The sequence below is a fragment of the Scomber japonicus genome, chromosome 3 (assembly GCF_027409825.1).
Source record: "Scomber japonicus isolate fScoJap1 chromosome 3, fScoJap1.pri, whole genome shotgun sequence".
NCBI classification, from domain to species: Eukaryota; Metazoa; Chordata; class Actinopteri; order Scombriformes; family Scombridae; genus Scomber; species Scomber japonicus.
The window spans coordinates 19616092-19632581 of NC_070580.1; the positions used below are offsets into that span (position 1 = coordinate 19616092).

Consider the following 16490-nt stretch of genomic DNA (forward strand, 5'->3'; position numbering starts at 1 on the left):
ATAACAACAATTTATGTTCCAGTCCCCCACCCTCTACCCCCTTAATTCTCCCATTATTCCTGATACTAACAGGCTGACAAATCCTAGTTAATATAGCTCATGGAACATCAGATAGACTATTTTGTATGTGATGACTTACACAATAAAACAATTCTAACACTTCTACTGAGAAGAAACATGATCTATTTTGATCACAAAGATACAACCAATTGTTAAAATGGTAGACAATTATACTGAGTCATTTGCCTAAATGTGGTAAAATATTTGCAAATGGTAACACAGAAATGCTCTTTCTGTTTTGCACAAAATGTAGGGAATTTCACATATCATTTTGACAACTTTAACTATCATTTGAAAACCAAGTCAAAGCCTGAAAAAACAAACTTTCAGACGTACTATGGTTTCATCTCTGTAGTAGTGTCACAAAAATGAGCTACATGCTGACTTTGATTATTTCTTGCTTCCTGTACTGTGCCCATGGATATGCTTGAAATCATGATGCTTTCTGATTTCTTTAGTTAATCTTGCAAGCGCTCTCAGATACTCACCTTCTTACTTGAGGATGTACATAGAGGGGATAACCTGTTCATATTGATGTCACCTATATATTTTAGTGGCTATGTAATTGAAGCAATTATATAACCCCTTTGCTGATTGAATGCAAATAAAAATGTAACACATCTTCAATACTCCTTGTTTAACTTTTACATTAAAACATATGTGTGCATTTTGGAGGCAAATAATACATTGTGTAGATAACTTTACTCATGGTGCAATGTGCCTCCTTCCATTATGGTAAACTGTTAACTACTAGAAACATTTTATGGTTAGTGTAAAGAACAGTACTGTTTACCAGATGACATCTATGGTGATTTATAACACAATTTACCAAAAGTATGCCCAGAAACCCACTGTCATGACATTGCATGCTGGGAGCTCTGCCAATCTAACCACACTACAATAGGCTATATATAAAATACTTTGGTAACAATGGTAATAAGAGTTACTAGGGTCTGTGGGTCTAGGGTCTGTGCTGCCCTCAGATGCTCAAGAAAGCTTTTCCTCAAGTGTGGTGCAGCAGTGTAGAAGGGTCAACCCCCCAGTCGTGTGGAGTTTAGTAGTGGAGGCCCAGAGCTTGCTGCTGCTGGCAAATTTGAGGATGCGGGTGGAGGTTTGTGGTGTGATCTATTCCTGTAGGGAGGCACATGTCTGTTGATGAATTGTATGTATGTGAACTTCAGGACTTTGTAGTCAATCCTGAAGGAGACAGAGTCTTCTCCCGCATAAAAAAATAAAATAAAATAAAAATACAATCGATGACTAAAGAAATATTTTTCTTTTCAAGCATTTTACTACCGGATTTAGTCACATACACTGAAGATGCAGAGTGAACCATGAGTGTGAACCAAAGTAGTTGTGGCGTTACAAAATCCTGATTGTTCCTACAAATCTTCAAGTCCCCCTCGATTCAGAAATATGTTTTTCTTCTTGCTCCTACAGTTGGATATTTGAGCTTCACTGTGCGGAGTTTGACACTTGAAGGCAGTTTTGTTATTCATCTGCTGAAGGAAGAAAGTGTCTCTGAGCACCACCTTAAATTTAGGTTTAAGGTGTAGCAAGCAAGATGACATCACATCAATAGTTTGGTGAAAGTCAATCTAGTGAAACACATACACGGGTCGGATTCCCGTAATGTCTAAAACATGTCTGGAGGGGATCTTTAAACTCAGATTTGATGTGAACCAATATAAACTTTCCCTCCTTGAGCTGATGAATGTGTCAGCCTGTGTACATCCTCCACTGTGCAGCAGGGGGCGCAGTGTCGGAGGCAGAGGACCCACCCTGCTGCTGCTACAGACTGGCAGCGGCCGCCGGAGCGTCGCTGTGCTGCGGAGGAGACGCCGTCCACTCAGCGGAAGATGGCGACTGTTTGGCGGCTGCAGGGAAAGCTCCGGAGCTGATACCGGGGAAGAGGAGAGGAAAGACCCACACACAGAACCCACTGCACACCAAGTCTAAAACAACGGTATTAATAACGCTGCCACGGCGAAAGGAGTAAAATTGTCACCATTTCACGTAGAGTATCTTGACATTAGAGGAGCTAATTAGTGCTAACGCTAGCAAAGATTATCAGCAACAGACAAGGAAGAGGACACCAGCTCACTAGTTTGTTGGCTGGTAGGGTGTAACTGAGGATGTGGTGCATGAGGGGTGTCGTGTCAGTAAGCTAGTGGAGGTGTAGGTGTTTCCCCGTGTGTGTTTATGTAGAGGTGTGTGATATAAAAGGCGTAATCTGCAGCTACACCGTTAGCTAAAATGCTCCTGATAAGTTAGCTAGCGTTAGCCGGTGCTAGCATAATATTCTCTCAGGATCAAACGTGAAATTCATCAACGTGTTAACGCCAATTAGGCATATCGATCTGTATCAATAAAGGGGGCGTCACACGTTTTAGGGATTTTATTGTGTATTTAGCTTTAGGTGATAAAGAGCATCAGCAGCCCAATATTTCATTTTCTATGTGATTGCTAACGACAGCTAGTTAACGATGTGAGTGGGACGTGCTGTGTGGAGGAGCCAGCTGCTCACACTAAAGAAAGGGCACCACCCGGTTCAGACAATGGCTGTAACAATAAAGCACTAAATGCCACAGAGGAAGCTGTGCCAGAATTTTAGCTGGTTACGGCTTTTTTTTGTGTTGGGGTCATTGGGTTTGTTGGGTAGGACCTGTTTAAAAAACTTCATCCTTATTAAAATCTGAGTTGTAGTGATCCAGTAAAGAACATGAAGTGTTAGATGTGAAATTGTGAGTTCAGTGTGATGAATGACCTGTAGTGTTTAGTGTAGCTGATGGTAAACCTATAGCTGAACATCATGAACTATTAGTGCATACATCACTACCATGTCTCCCCATGTCTCAGCAGAAAATAATGTCCCGATCCCCCGACCATGACGATGGATGCTTTGTTGCCATGGATACAGAGGACGATGGTGCAGAGCCTGCTGGAATAACAGAAGAAGTGGAGGCAAAGATGGGTTCCTGCCGGCAAGAGGGGAACATGGACAGTAGTGCCAAAGGAGGGGGGAGAACAATGGTGGAGTTGCCAGAGGAAGTCCTCGAATATATTCTGTCCTTTCTCTCACCTTACCAGGAGCACAAGACCGCTGCGCTCGTATGTAAGCAGTGGTACCGCCTCATTAAAGGTATGACTCTCATGTCTGCATAATCATATGTAAAACTGAATCAGAAGGTAAACTGGGGGTGTGAGTGGGATACCATGAGCAGAGCAGTGAAGGATGTTTTAAAATACCTGAGATTTAAAGTTTAAAAAAGTAGACATTCATTCAATGTGCTTGTGGTTAACTTTGAAGTTTTTGTGCTCCGGTTGCTGACAGATATTTTCTCTGAACTAGGTGTTGCTTATCAGTGCTACCATGGATTCTTGAGAGCTGTACAGGAGGGAAATATCCAGTGGGAAAGTCGAACATACCCATATCCAGGAACACCTATCACTCAGCGCTTTTCACACAGTCAGTATCTGCTGCTTTACCTTACATCAAGATATAGTGTTTAATAAAAGACACTTTTCTCCAATAATCTGTTGATTTTCTTCAAATAAAGGATGCAATTAATTAATTTTCATTCTACTGTTCCTGTGTTTCTGCTACTGTGTCTTTGCCTCCTATTGATTGTTAAATTGTATTATTCTGGGTTGCAGGTGCATGTTATTATGACTCAAACCAGTCCATGTATGTGTTTGGGGGTTGCACTCAAAGTAGCTGCAATGCTGCCTTCAATGATCTATGGAGACTTGACCTCAACAGCAAGGAGTGGATCCGCCCTTTAGCCTCAGGTATGAGTATATTACAAGCCTTAAAAGCCAGCAGTAAAGAGAAATCATTGCTCTTTTTACAGTTAGTGACTCGGCTTAAACAGCCTACTAACAGTAACTACTAAATATTGGCCTTATATAATGGGAACAGTGGGAGAGCTCTTCACACTAGTGAATACTAATGCTGGGTGGTATACTGATTCATACGACATACCAATTTTAATTTCCTCTACAATATGCATTTTTATATACTGCCATACCGGTGCATATCTGAAATAAATGGGTCAACAGGCAGCAAAATATATAACCAGTGCAAATAGCGCTACAATAGAGACACGTTGTGTAGATTATAGTGAAAGGGGACCCCTATTAACTGTAACCTTTTTACTAATGCTTACAATTTTATAACATTACAATTAATAAACTATAGCTAACTCTCTTTAATAGGGTAAAACAGCATGGCACCCAAATTGTTTATGTGTCATAATTTGTGACACATTGTGACATGCTAGGTACAGGTCGCTAGCTAGCCAGGTAGTTATTGAGATTTCAGAGATTTAAATTGAGCTTCGGGTGCACAAGGCCTTGTGTATAGTGATGGATATTGGGGCAGCTTCCTATTGCTTTAGAAATAAACATACTTTTTACATGAATCACCTCAAAAATGTGTGAGTCTGAACAGAAGTAAACATAGGATTAGCCGCCTTTGCAGCATTACAGCTAACAGCATAGGAAACTATATCTGAAGCTGTGAATATCTCACCATCTCCATGCAGGAAATATACTAACTCATTCGATGAAATTAAATGGTTCAGATTTGCCAAGTTCCAAATTGCAAGGTTAATATGACAAGATACACGCTGAGTAGACTACCACTGGACGATAGAGGCCTACATACTGTAATTTTTCACACAGTTACACGTTGTAATTGCACTTTTCTTACAGTGTGGAGCTGAACCTTTGGCCCAGCCCGCCTCGCTCTTCTATACGTAGTAGTTACTCAGCTGGAATTGCTCTTATATGTAGTCACTTGTAGGTTTTGGGAGTCTGGCAGCAACAGGTCGGATTGCGGAAATAGTTTTCCTCTTCAGTAGACAGTAGAGCAGTGACTGCAGGGACACCAGCAGATTCTCTAAAGCACCATTATTGTACTTCTTAGCTCCTCTCAGTGTACTACAGCTCAAATGAACACGCTTGGTCATTCAAAGTGAAATGATAGTCCTCGGGATAATCCATCATTGCACTTAGTTTTTTTAGTTTGCTTACAGTCTTACCACGGTGAAAGTCAGACTCATTCATGTAAACAAGCCAATGTGCGTGGATCAATATGAGTGTGGTTTGGTTAGCTGACCTGGATATAGATCTCGAAGGAGTTAGCCAAGCAATTAATGTGAACTATGTATTATTGACAGTAGAATAAAACACTGTAAACCTATATAAAGGCCCATTCATGTAAAAAATAAAAGTGATGTACTGTGAAAAGGCCCAGATAGAAATTTTAGGTCATACCGCTGATGAGTACTGGTCAGTTGCTTAACGGCAGTACACGTGAGGAGATGGCAGTAAAAAACAAAAACAAAGAGGCACTAATGAAGTGAGATTTTAGTAAAATTATTTGACTGGTGCATTTTATCACTCTAAACTCAAGAGCTTATTGTCCCTTTTTATGAAATTGCACACTAAGGATTAAGTGGCAAAGAGCTCTGTGTGTCACTTCTGTAAAGTACTGGGAAAGGATTGGTTTAGGGCATCATAAATCTAATGTTCCTGTCATATTTTTGAAGATATTCTTGTCACTTCTATGTGATCTGAAGTGGAAAAAGCATTGCCTGGTGTTGATGTTTCATATTTTCCATTGCCTTTGAGCTATTTCACTTTATAAATGAAATCTGAGTCGACAAAAAAGTGTTGATTCATCTAATATAGTTTCCTCCATTAAACTTGAGCTATATTTATCAGGTTATAGATGCATATTGGAAAGAGTTATAGCTTTGCTCTCTTCTCTTGCAGGCTCTTATCCATCTCCCAAAGCTGGAGCAACTCTAGTAATGCACAAAGATCTGTTAGTGCTGTTTGGGGGATGGACTCGCCCCAGCCCTTATCCACTGCACCAACCAGAAAGATTTTTTGATGAAATCCACACCTACTCTCCTTCAAAGAACTGGTGAGAGAGACTTCAGGAGTTAAAGGATTTAGTTTTGACAAGTGATGAACAAGTTGAAACTCAGTACAGTTTAACTTTTAATTATTATTTGCTTTTTCTTTCTTAGCATGATTTATATCTTCTTCTGTTGTCTCAGGTGGAACTGCATAGTAACAACACAGGGACCTCCGCCTATGGCCGGCCACTCATCGTCTGTTATTGGAAACACCATGGTGGTGTTTGGGGGATCATTAGGAGCACGTCAAATGTATGCATGTCTTACTTGTATTTGATTACACTTTATACAACAACCAAAAGGCAAATATTAAAGTTAAGCTGACAAAGCATGTAGTGCAATGTGTCACCATGTCAGTATGCAGTAAATTTGTCATTAAATCAGGTGTCAGGTGATTGCAGGTATATCATTTACTAAGGAGATGTAGTTAAAACACAACTGTCCCCTGGAAACTTGCAACCTGGCAAAAAATCAATCAAAATTTCTTAATAATGCGCAATCCTGAGACTCTGGGCCCACTGTAGTATTTCACCACAATCCAACAAATAGATGTAATTGTATTTAAATTGCTTTCAGCTTTAAGTCTTACATTCAACAATTCATTTATCGTATTCATGAGTTTGGCTCCTCATGTTGTTCTCTCTGTTGTATCTGATCAGGAGTAATGAGGTCTGGGTTCTGGATCTGGAGCAGTGGTCCTGGTCTAAACCACCCATAGCTGGACCATCCCCACACCCACGAGGAGGCCAGTCACAAGTAAGACTGCTTCAACATTTAAGTTACACTAAATAATCCACTCTTTTTGTGACAGTAAATCAATTTATTGCTCATTGAAATATTTTTTTACACAGTCCCACACAGATCTGACAGTAAATGTGTTGAAATGTTAACCCTTTTGAGACTTCTTTCCTTTTTCCATGCACCTTCAAATTACGTAACCTCCACTGAAGTCGAATATTTAATTTAATGGTTCCTTTTTAAAATGTTTTCCCATTAGATTGTGATTGACGATCAGACGTTGCTCATCTTGGGAGGCTGTGGAGGCCCCAATGCTGTAAGTTTATCGTTTTATATCATATCAGTGCCAAAATATATCAGTATCTCTATCTCTATCTCCTATAGCAAAGGTTTCATGTCACCATAAATGACTGCAGTTTTGATTTATCCTGTTTGTCTTATCCTATAAAGCTCCTTAAGGATGCCTGGCTGCTTCACATGGATGCGCCACCATGGAGGTGGCAGCAGCTGCAGGTGGAAAACGAGGACCATGGAGCTCCAGAGCTTTGGTGTCACCCAGCTTGTAGAGTAAGTTTGTATCTCAGCTATTGGTCTTATTCTACATCTGTGTGTGTAATTTTTAAATTAATGACTAATGTGTCTGTTTTTATCATCTTGTTCAACTTTCCCCCAAGGTGGGCCAGTGTGTGGTGGTTTTCTCACAGGCTCCGTCTGGCCGTGCACCACTCAGCCCCAGTCTTAACTCTCGGCCCTCCCCCATAAGTGCCACACCTGCCCCTCTGGGCCCTGAACCGCCTTCCCTGCGCTCTCAGTCTCCTGTTCGGAGCGGGGCCGCCGGTGTTGTCCTGGGAGCTGTTGAAGAGGCTCCGTGTGTGAACGGTCGATGGGGCACATTGAGACCCCGGCCTTCAGCCAGAGGAAGTGCCAGAGATGGGAGCCCATCGTCATCCCAACAGCCCTCTCCTTCACAAGGCCCTGACAGCCCTCCTCTTCCTCCACTGCCCCCGTTATTAAATGGATCTTCCCCCTCACCCCGGACCAGCCCAGCCCAGGCTGCATCTCCTCCCTCTCGCCCTCACCCACCTGCCTCCACAGACTATGGCTGGGAGTCTCCCTCTTCGGCTGCTCACCATCCCGAGGTGCCCAGCACTAATGGCCTCCATACACCTCCTGCAGGCTCCCCGTGCACTCCCCCAGGAGCAGTGTCCCCTGCTGCCTTACGACGAGGTCTGGAGGCAGTGAAAAACAAATCTTTACCATCTTCATCATCATCGTCTTCCCTTCAGACACAGGGAGCCTCTCCTGGAGGAGGAGCAGGCCCTCCTGGTACCCCTCCATCATCGTCCTCCAGCCCTCCACAGGCTGCTGGAGCTGATGGACATGCTATCCCACCTATTGCACGGCGTCTCGGCCATCACCCCCCTCAGAGCCTGAACGTAGGGAAACCTCTGTACCAGTCTCTCAACTGCAAGCCCATGCAGATGTACGTGTTGGATGTGTCACGGGCCAAATCTGCCGGTGTGGTGTCCTGGAGAGTTTACGGGAACGGGACTCCCGCCGCAGTCACAGGGCCGCCGGAGACCAGCCTTCACACTGTGGTGCAGGGCAGGGGTGAGCTCATCATTTTTGGGGGCCTCATGGACAAAAAACAGAATGTGAAGTACTACCCTAAAACCAACGCCTTGTACTTTGTTCGCGCGAAAAGGTAATGCAGCTCTAGGTGGGATTGGGAAGACAGACGTTGCACCCTGTGACCACACAAGGGAATCGACACACAAGGCCTTTTTCCTATAGGAAGGATTATTGGGAAAGAACATAATCATTGTTAGATGTTCCACTTCAGAACTTCACTATTGTCCCTTCTGCCTACTGCAAGCATTCAAATTGAAACACTTTAACTACACTTTGATAAAAATATTTGGTCGAATGAGAGTCTTGATTGTCTGTGCGTGTGTGCGTGTGTGTGTGTGCGTGTGCGTGTGTGCGTGTGCGTGTTATTTTGTTTTGGATTTTTTTGACTTCAGCGATTCAAGAAAACAGGACATTGTTTTGTTGTTCCCAAAAAGTCAATCAATGACAGTAACATTTCAGTTTTTCTGTGTCATCCTCTTCTGAACTCTTGACAACGGACGCTGTCGACAGAAATGGTTGACACCTCACTTGCTTTTGGTATCACTCTTTAAGCCTGCAGTGTTTACAGTGGGAGTGCGTGTGTGTGCGTGTGCGTGTGTGTGTACGGTGGTGGTTAAAAGTTGTTGACTATTGTGTGTCGGGGGCCATGGTGGGTGAGAGATGTGGCACTGTACTATAAACATAGTTAAACAATAAAGGCCTCCATGTCTCCTCTGTTACAGTCTTAAAATTTCTGCTTTGTTTTCTGTCAAATATTTCTGCTTCTGTTGACAAAACAATCTCACTTCAAGGTCCATTGGTAGCTGTTTTGGAGCTTTCAGTGGACTCACATGAACTTCATCAGCAGATGGAAGTTTAATAAGTTGCTGTGGTAAATTTCCCATCTTATAAACTTATGTATGGAAGTAAAGAAGAGCTGTAACAATTAAAATGATATAAGCCACTGAAAAGATTACATTTAATCACTACTCAATACCTAATGTTGATATTTAGATACTGCTGAATTTATAGCCCTAAACGGAGCCATCTATCGGAATTTGTTTGCTTCAATTTCCATTTGAAGCTGTGCAAAAAACATTCAGATTTTTTTGTTCTGAGAGATTAAAAAAAATTAAATTGTCCAAAAGTCAAAGAATAATTTGTAGATTGTTGACTTTTTGCATCTAAAAATGTAAGTTGGATTGCAAGTTGCATCAGTAAAATTAAAACACCAAAATTCAAGATGAGAAACTTTTAGTCGCACATCTGAACTCTCTTTGATCATGTGACTGACAGAAGATAAACTGAAGAAAATCTTGATAATTGATTTTCATCAGTAGATATTAAAATGTTTGAGTCCAAATTTAACCACATTATTATTATTAGTAGTAGTAGTAGTAATTGTAAAAGTATTGGGTTTTATTTAAATTGACACCTTTAAACAGACAACTTAAAATATATAATTCTATATGAAATGGCCTGGTCACTGTGATCAGTGCTATAAATACTGTGGCAATGACATATTAAATCTTAATTCATGGTTCAGTTTTCACAGTTAGGTGGTCAGTTACTTATAAGACTCAAACTGTTGCAGCCTGTTTGCTTCCATCAGACGTCTTTAAAGTTCTTCAAAACATAGAAAGACACGAACGTCAAGATCATGGGATATGATCGAAAGCTCCAGAACAGCTGCTAATACTGTTTTCCAAGTCTAACCCCTCTTTCCAAGTCCAGCTATGAACTTAAAGCCTCAGTCGTTGCATTTGATGTTTACATGGTGAAGCATTTGAAGTTGATGGTGTCTGGAGTGGTGGAACAGCTGTGGAAGAGCACCGTCTAGTGGCTCTCGTGCACATGGCTCAAGAAGAAATGAGCACGTCATCATTGGTGAATCATCTCAAATTTAATTTATAATTTACACATATCAGAACAAATGCTTCTGGTCATTTAAGAATTTAGATATACCTTTTAAATTTGTCTCTGTAAACCAAGTTCACTTTCATGCTCACAAGGCTGAAAATGTCCTTCCCTGTCAGATTTTTTCTTTTCATTATGTGGTGCTTAAGTGAATATATAGCATAGGTTTGTTTGTTTGTTTGTTTTGGTTCTATGCTTATCCACACTAACTTTGGATTAGCCTTGATTCAATACCTATACCAGTCAGATCCTTGCTCCATTTTCCTGAGACACTCCACCCCCCTCTGACCAACAATAACCTTTTACCCAGAGAGATCCTATAGGACCCAAGCCAGGGCAGTTTACGGAAGAGCCATGTGATTGGTGCACGGTCAGGGATATGGGGAGGTGGCAGACTGGACTGGATCTGTATTGGCTCTGGCCCGAGGCAGTGGGTGGGGACACTGACAATGAATGTGCTGAGGACACATGTTTACAATGATGGGGGAGAGAGGAAGAATGGAGCTGAGCAGGGATCCAAAACACTGTGAGTTTCTGAATGAAGTCGACAACTGTGTGAAAGACACACGAGGGAAGTTTTACAGTGTGTTTGTCTGTGGTAGCTGCAATGTGCTTGTGTTGGTTTGAACTAATTTGACTGGAGAGGTGTGTGACCTGTTCGGATCAAGGTGATGTGTGTGAGACTGCTCACTGAAAAGCATCCTGTTTGATTTTAAAAGTGCCTTTTGCATTTTCAGGTATAATAATGTTGGATGTCAACAAGTTTAAAGAGTAAATAATGTGTCATGTGAGATAAAATTTGAATGTATCCATTTCAACAGAACTTCACGCTGCCTTTTTTTCTGATACTTGAATTGTCCTACAGATGGTGCCTTTTCTGATCAGACAGACAGTCAATGAAGATAAAGAAAGTGACTACAGAAGGACGTCAGAGTGGCGCAGTGACCTGTAGTGACATGTCAGACCGATACGAAGCTGATATTCAATGATTTATCACAGAAATTGATAGCACTTGTCTCTGACTCCACTGTTCTGTAAGTACAACACAATCCTATTCCCGAACAAACTTAAACAAGAGGCCCAAAGTTATCTCAAGGACTAACAGGACAAACTGTGAAGATCACTTCTCAGGGATGAGCAGCACACAACTGCTGGAAACTTCACCCAAGGAGTCTGTGTTTGGTGGCCAGGTTACCCACAGGATGCCATCCACTGTGTCCACTGTACATGGCAGTGTTTTTGGCCCCTCGCCTCCTCTTGACTTCGCCCTGGGAGCCCTGGCCTGCTGTGCGGCCTGCGTTTTCACCAATCCTTTGGAGGTTGTGAAGACTCGTCTGCAGCTTCAGGGTGAACTGCAAGCACGAGGTTCCTACCAGAGACACTACCGCGGAGTCCTCCACAGCTTATGGGTGGTGGGCCGCACAGATGGACTCCGGGGCCTGCAGAAGGGGCTTTCAGTTGGGCTGATGTACCAGGGTGTGATGAACGGTGTAAGGCTGGGCTCCTACTCCTACTGTGAAGCTCTGGGTATCACCTCGTTCCACGGAGGGAGTCTTCTGTCAGGGGCAGGGGCCGGAGCACTCGGTGCCTTCATTGCCTCTCCTGCTTACCTGGTAAGTGGCTGTTGCACCCAAACTATATATGTTTTGTCCATGACCCCTTAAAACAAAGCAGTCTCTACATGTGATCATAGGTTACACATCTACGAGTTGAGTAGGTAATTGAAAAAGTGATTTTTACCTTCTCAGACCTTCATTTTAATAGCTTGTTGAGAACAGGTGAAAAAGAGAAAACATTAGAGAAAAGGTTGTAAAATAAATCATTTTGTGTGATACAATTTGGGTTTTTTCTTATTTCCTACACTGGTAATTGTATTTTTCATAATAGATTCATCTATTGAGGGGTTCTGATTTAATGAGTAGGTGTTGCAAGCCTTATATAGGTACATTTATGTATATCATGTTCAAAGATTATAGTCACAAGTTTGAGATTTGCGTGTTTTGTGTCATAACTTAATGCTAGATGTCAATGTTTGGGCATTATGTCAAAGTATGTTCCTCTAATTCTGCACGGTGTGTGTGTGTGTGTGTGTGTGTGTGTGTGTGTGTGTGTGTGTGTGTGTGTGTGTGTGTGTGTGTGTGTGTGTGTGTGTGTGTGTGTGTGTGTGTGTGTGTGTGTGTGTGTGTGTGTGTGTGTGTGTGTGTGTGTGTGTGTGTGTGTGTGTGTGTGTGTGTGTGTGATTTTGTTTTGGGTTTTTTTTTTACTTAAGTGATTCAAGAAAACAGGACATTGTTTTGTTGTTCCCAAAAAGTCAATCAAGTTCAATGGTTAAAAACTAAACCTAATAACTGAAACCCTATATATCATTGAGTGAATCACTGTATTAGGTTACATATTCAAACTAACACACACGTTAAAGAAAGCCACATGAATTAATTAACAACCACACAATCATCATCAAAAAGGACAATATCAGCAAAAAGCTATGGTGGAAAGATGATATCACCATCGTCATCATTAGACCTGAGCAGCTGTATTGTAAGTCGGCACAAACAGACACATGAAGGCACATTAACTGCGTTTCAAAGGTGTGTCAAATGTCCTAAATCTATTTTTATCCAGTAGGAGGGCTTTCGAGGTAACGTAACATTACACGGGTGTGTATGACAGATCAGAAATGATGATCTTAAACTGGGTCAGTAAAATGGTTGGCAAACATACACCCAAAGTATTTGCTGGCACTAATAGCAGAATTCAGACAGTATAAGTAGGAAAAAGTAACGCACACATGGCTCCATCTCTAATTCTTTTAATCACCAACATTTCAACAAAGTCTTCATCAAGTTGTTTAAAATACCCTGATGGAAAACAATTCCCTCTAATTATTTACCTGTTGAATTACAGTGGAGGAACAGTCACAACAGTTAAAAACACCCTGATGAAATCTCAGATTAAAAGAACTAAAAATGGAGCTGAGTATACGGTACATTTTCCTACTTATTCTGTCTGAAACTGGGTCAATCCATGTATTGTCATTTCCCACTTGAACCCTAGGTGTTCCACATCCAGGTCCCACTCAGCTTTGCTTTTCCAAAATACATACAGATTTAATGTGCACCCATGAAACCATGCCAGACGTAGGTCCACAATTTTTCAAGTCTGTCTGTCACCTTGGGAAAGGAGACAGGAGGAAAGATTATAAAAAGCAAAAGCTGTTTCAATATTGATTTGGGCGCTTGACTGTACTTTTAAGTTTTGTACTGTATATTTTGACATTCACATTAGCCTTAAGGGTCGCTGTCGTTGATTTATTGTACATTTCATGAACGTCCTCTGCACGTCTCCTTGTATATGAGTAATGTTGTTATTTTTCTGCCTAAGCCAGTCAGTCAATACTTTTAAGCCATCCAACCTTTTGCACCGTGGAAAGATAATATTCTCTGATGACATGTTTGTCACTAAATATACCCTGCATGTTGCTTCAACCTACCCACTGCTACTAAAAATATAAAGAATCTTGCAGCTCCTGTCTGTGTGGTGTCGTCAGTAAATGAAGGAAGAGGGGGGTTAAGGTTGTGTTGTTGCTGGAATGGTGTGCTAAAATGCTTACAGCACAGATTGATAGTCAAGAAGCGCTGCAAATGAATCGCCATGGAACTTTTTCAGACCAGTTCCTGGTAGAGCACGTGTTGAGTAACTCATACCTGTTGAACATAAGCAGAGTTACCTGTAATTGTTACATAACACATCTTGGCATCTGACTCAGACATTATCCGACTTAGTGTGGTTTCCTCTGTAATGGGATTCATTTACAGCACAGTGTATCTGGTACAGTCTGGTGTAAAAAAACTGAATGCATAATTAACCCGGTGTGCTGCATTTCCTTCATAGGTGAAAACTCATCTGCAGGCTCAAACTGTGCAAGCCATAGCAGTAGGCCACCAGCACAACCATGTGGTAAGACCATTCATCATCCATGGAGGGTGTCACTTTTACCTAATAAAACAGTGCATAAATATAAAGTGGAATAGAAAGTGCAGATTATGTGGCCTGATCAATACACATTTATACACTAATTAATTTAAGAGGACAAATATGTTGTAAGGAGACTACTTTGCATTGGTATTACTTGTGGTTCTATGAATGAAAAAGGCTTTTAATTAATCAGAAGATTACTAACAAATAAGATAAAGATAAATAAATAATACATTGCTATTGCTTTATTCTGCCAATGCCACATAATAGGGAAACATATACAGTATTAAATGCTATTATATGCTGCTTCCAGCACACCAATGTCATTGTTTTCTTTCCTTTCAGGGAGTGTTTGATGCCTTTGTTACCATCTATAGAAGAGAGGGTTTAATTGGCCTTTGGAGGGGAGTGAACGGGGCAGTGCCTCGAGTCATGGTAGGATCAGCTGCTCAACTGGCAACCTTCACCTCGGCCAAGGACTGGGTGTCACATTCCCAGGTAGATGTGATAAACAGTCTACATTTTTGTAGTGACGTGACTGAACAGCTGCCATCACTCCATCAGCCAAAAGTCAAACTTGAGATAATCATCAGTGTCTTTCTGCTCTTACAGTGGTTTAGTCCAGGCAGCTGGCTCACGACTTTGTTAGCTGCCATGATCAGCGGAGTTGCTGTGGCAATCGCCATGACACCATTTGACGTCATCAGTACACGGCTCTACAACCAGCCGGTGGATGAGTTACGCAGGGTGAGATAAAGTGGTGAAATTGGTCTTTGCCCTCAATAATGGCACAAGAATTGTGTTGTGGGATCAAGTTTTCCCAATAAATACATACAAAGCTAAGATGAAAACTGTGGAGCCTTACTGTTTTTCTTTATCTGCCCTTTAGGGACGTCTGTACCATGGATTTTTAGATTGCATGCTAAAGGTGTGCCAATCTGAAGGCCCAGTGGGGTTGTATAAAGGCATGGGCCCCGTGTTTCTGCGCTTGGCCCCTCACACAATGCTCAGCATGCTGTTCTGGGATTTGATGAGGCAACAGACTGTGAAGGACAGAAAGAGCCAGGGAAGGAACTAAAACACTCCAGATACCTGCACATGATTGACTGGACTCTGTTATCAGTGGTCCATCATTTGATGAAACACTGAATTTAATGCTACGGTTTGACATTTTGGGAAATGCTCATTTTCTTTCTTGCCAAGATTAATACTCCTCCTCCTCAATAAGAAAGTGACATAGATCTTCTTATCTTATGCTCTACCAGAAAAATGTTGAGCTATTCCTTTAAGTGAGTCCCAGGGAAAAGTCATGCTCAAAGGACAGACATTTGAGCAGTATACAGACTATTTTTGTTGCAGTGCAGAAGATGGATGAACGTTAAAGTACTTGACAAAAGATGAACATTCGTTGCACATACTCCAAGAAAAAATTTGAGGAGTTTCCATCTAATATATGAAGAAGTATCAGGATTTACCTTAATACCTCAAATGATGAATTTAAAAGTAATCTGTTGGGCTTTAAAACGTCTTCTTGAAGCTAAGCTGAAATGACAAAAGGGGAATTTAGATGACTTGTAAACATATCAGTGGCTAATGACCTGAAGAACAAGTCTGGATTATTGAAACATAAGCTCTTTATTCCATGTGTTTAGTCCAGTGTGGCTGCTGTTATGTTTCACAGTTTAATTCATAATTCTAGTTGCCTTGTCTGTTATATATGTCAAGAAAGATACTTGATGGGAATGTTTTTATTTACTGACATTTGAACTACTGGTAACTAATGCCAAGCACAGCATTTGATGTGACGTTTTTATCACAGAAATCCTACGGGTACTTCATACCTTTTTGAACAGCAGTCAAAAATAATAAAAATGATAATAATATTAATAATAATAATAATAAAGACATTTTTGTATGAAATGCAATAAATAAATGTGGGTTTTTTTGTATCCTTTGTAGTGAGTTCTTTCCACCAGAGAAATGTTGTCAAAGTACAGCTATTTTTAACTCAACAGGATGCTGACAAATTAATTCATGGTTTTATTACTAGCAGGCTAGACCACTACAATGCACTCTTTTACTGGTCTCCGAAAAAGGTCTATGAAGAAATTAGAAATCATACAGAATTCAGCAGCAAGATTTTTAACTAAGATCAAAAAGAGAGAGCACATCACTCCTGTTTTAGTGGAAATGCACTGGCTTTCAGGTTCTTTTAGAACTGATTTTAAGGTCCCTTTTAATTACACTCTAAATGGCATA

The 16490-nt window shown here is 41.2% G+C and overlaps 2 protein-coding genes across 3 annotated transcripts; both read left to right on the forward strand.

Moving 5' to 3' along the window:
* Positions 1–1904: 1904 nt before the first annotated feature.
* On the forward strand, positions 1905–9077 carry fbxo42 (F-box protein 42). Its single transcript, XM_053316639.1, has 10 exons — positions 1905–2026; positions 2923–3202; positions 3413–3529; positions 3718–3852; positions 5842–5995; positions 6132–6242; positions 6650–6746; positions 6988–7044; positions 7179–7295; positions 7403–9077. The coding sequence occupies exons 2-10, from the start codon at positions 2929–2931 to the stop codon at positions 8435–8437; spliced, it is 2097 nt and encodes a 698-aa protein (XP_053172614.1). The 5' UTR covers positions 1905–2026; positions 2923–2928; the 3' UTR covers positions 8438–9077.
* Positions 9078–10719: 1642 nt separating this feature from the next.
* On the forward strand, positions 10720–16180 carry slc25a34 (solute carrier family 25 member 34). 2 transcript variants are annotated; one of them, XM_053316655.1, is made up of 6 exons: positions 10720–10782; positions 11122–11869; positions 14148–14213; positions 14577–14729; positions 14844–14978; positions 15121–16180. In XM_053316655.1, exons 2-6 carry the CDS (start codon positions 11390–11392, stop codon positions 15307–15309), a joined length of 1023 nt encoding a protein of 340 aa, XP_053172630.1. In that variant the 5' UTR covers positions 10720–10782; positions 11122–11389; the 3' UTR covers positions 15310–16180. The 2 variants fall into 2 exon arrangements, with proteins under 2 accessions (XP_053172630.1, XP_053172631.1); XM_053316656.1 differs by lacking the exon at positions 10720–10782 and having other exon boundaries at positions 11036–11290; positions 11376–11869.
* The last annotated feature ends 310 nt before the right edge of the window (positions 16181–16490 follow it).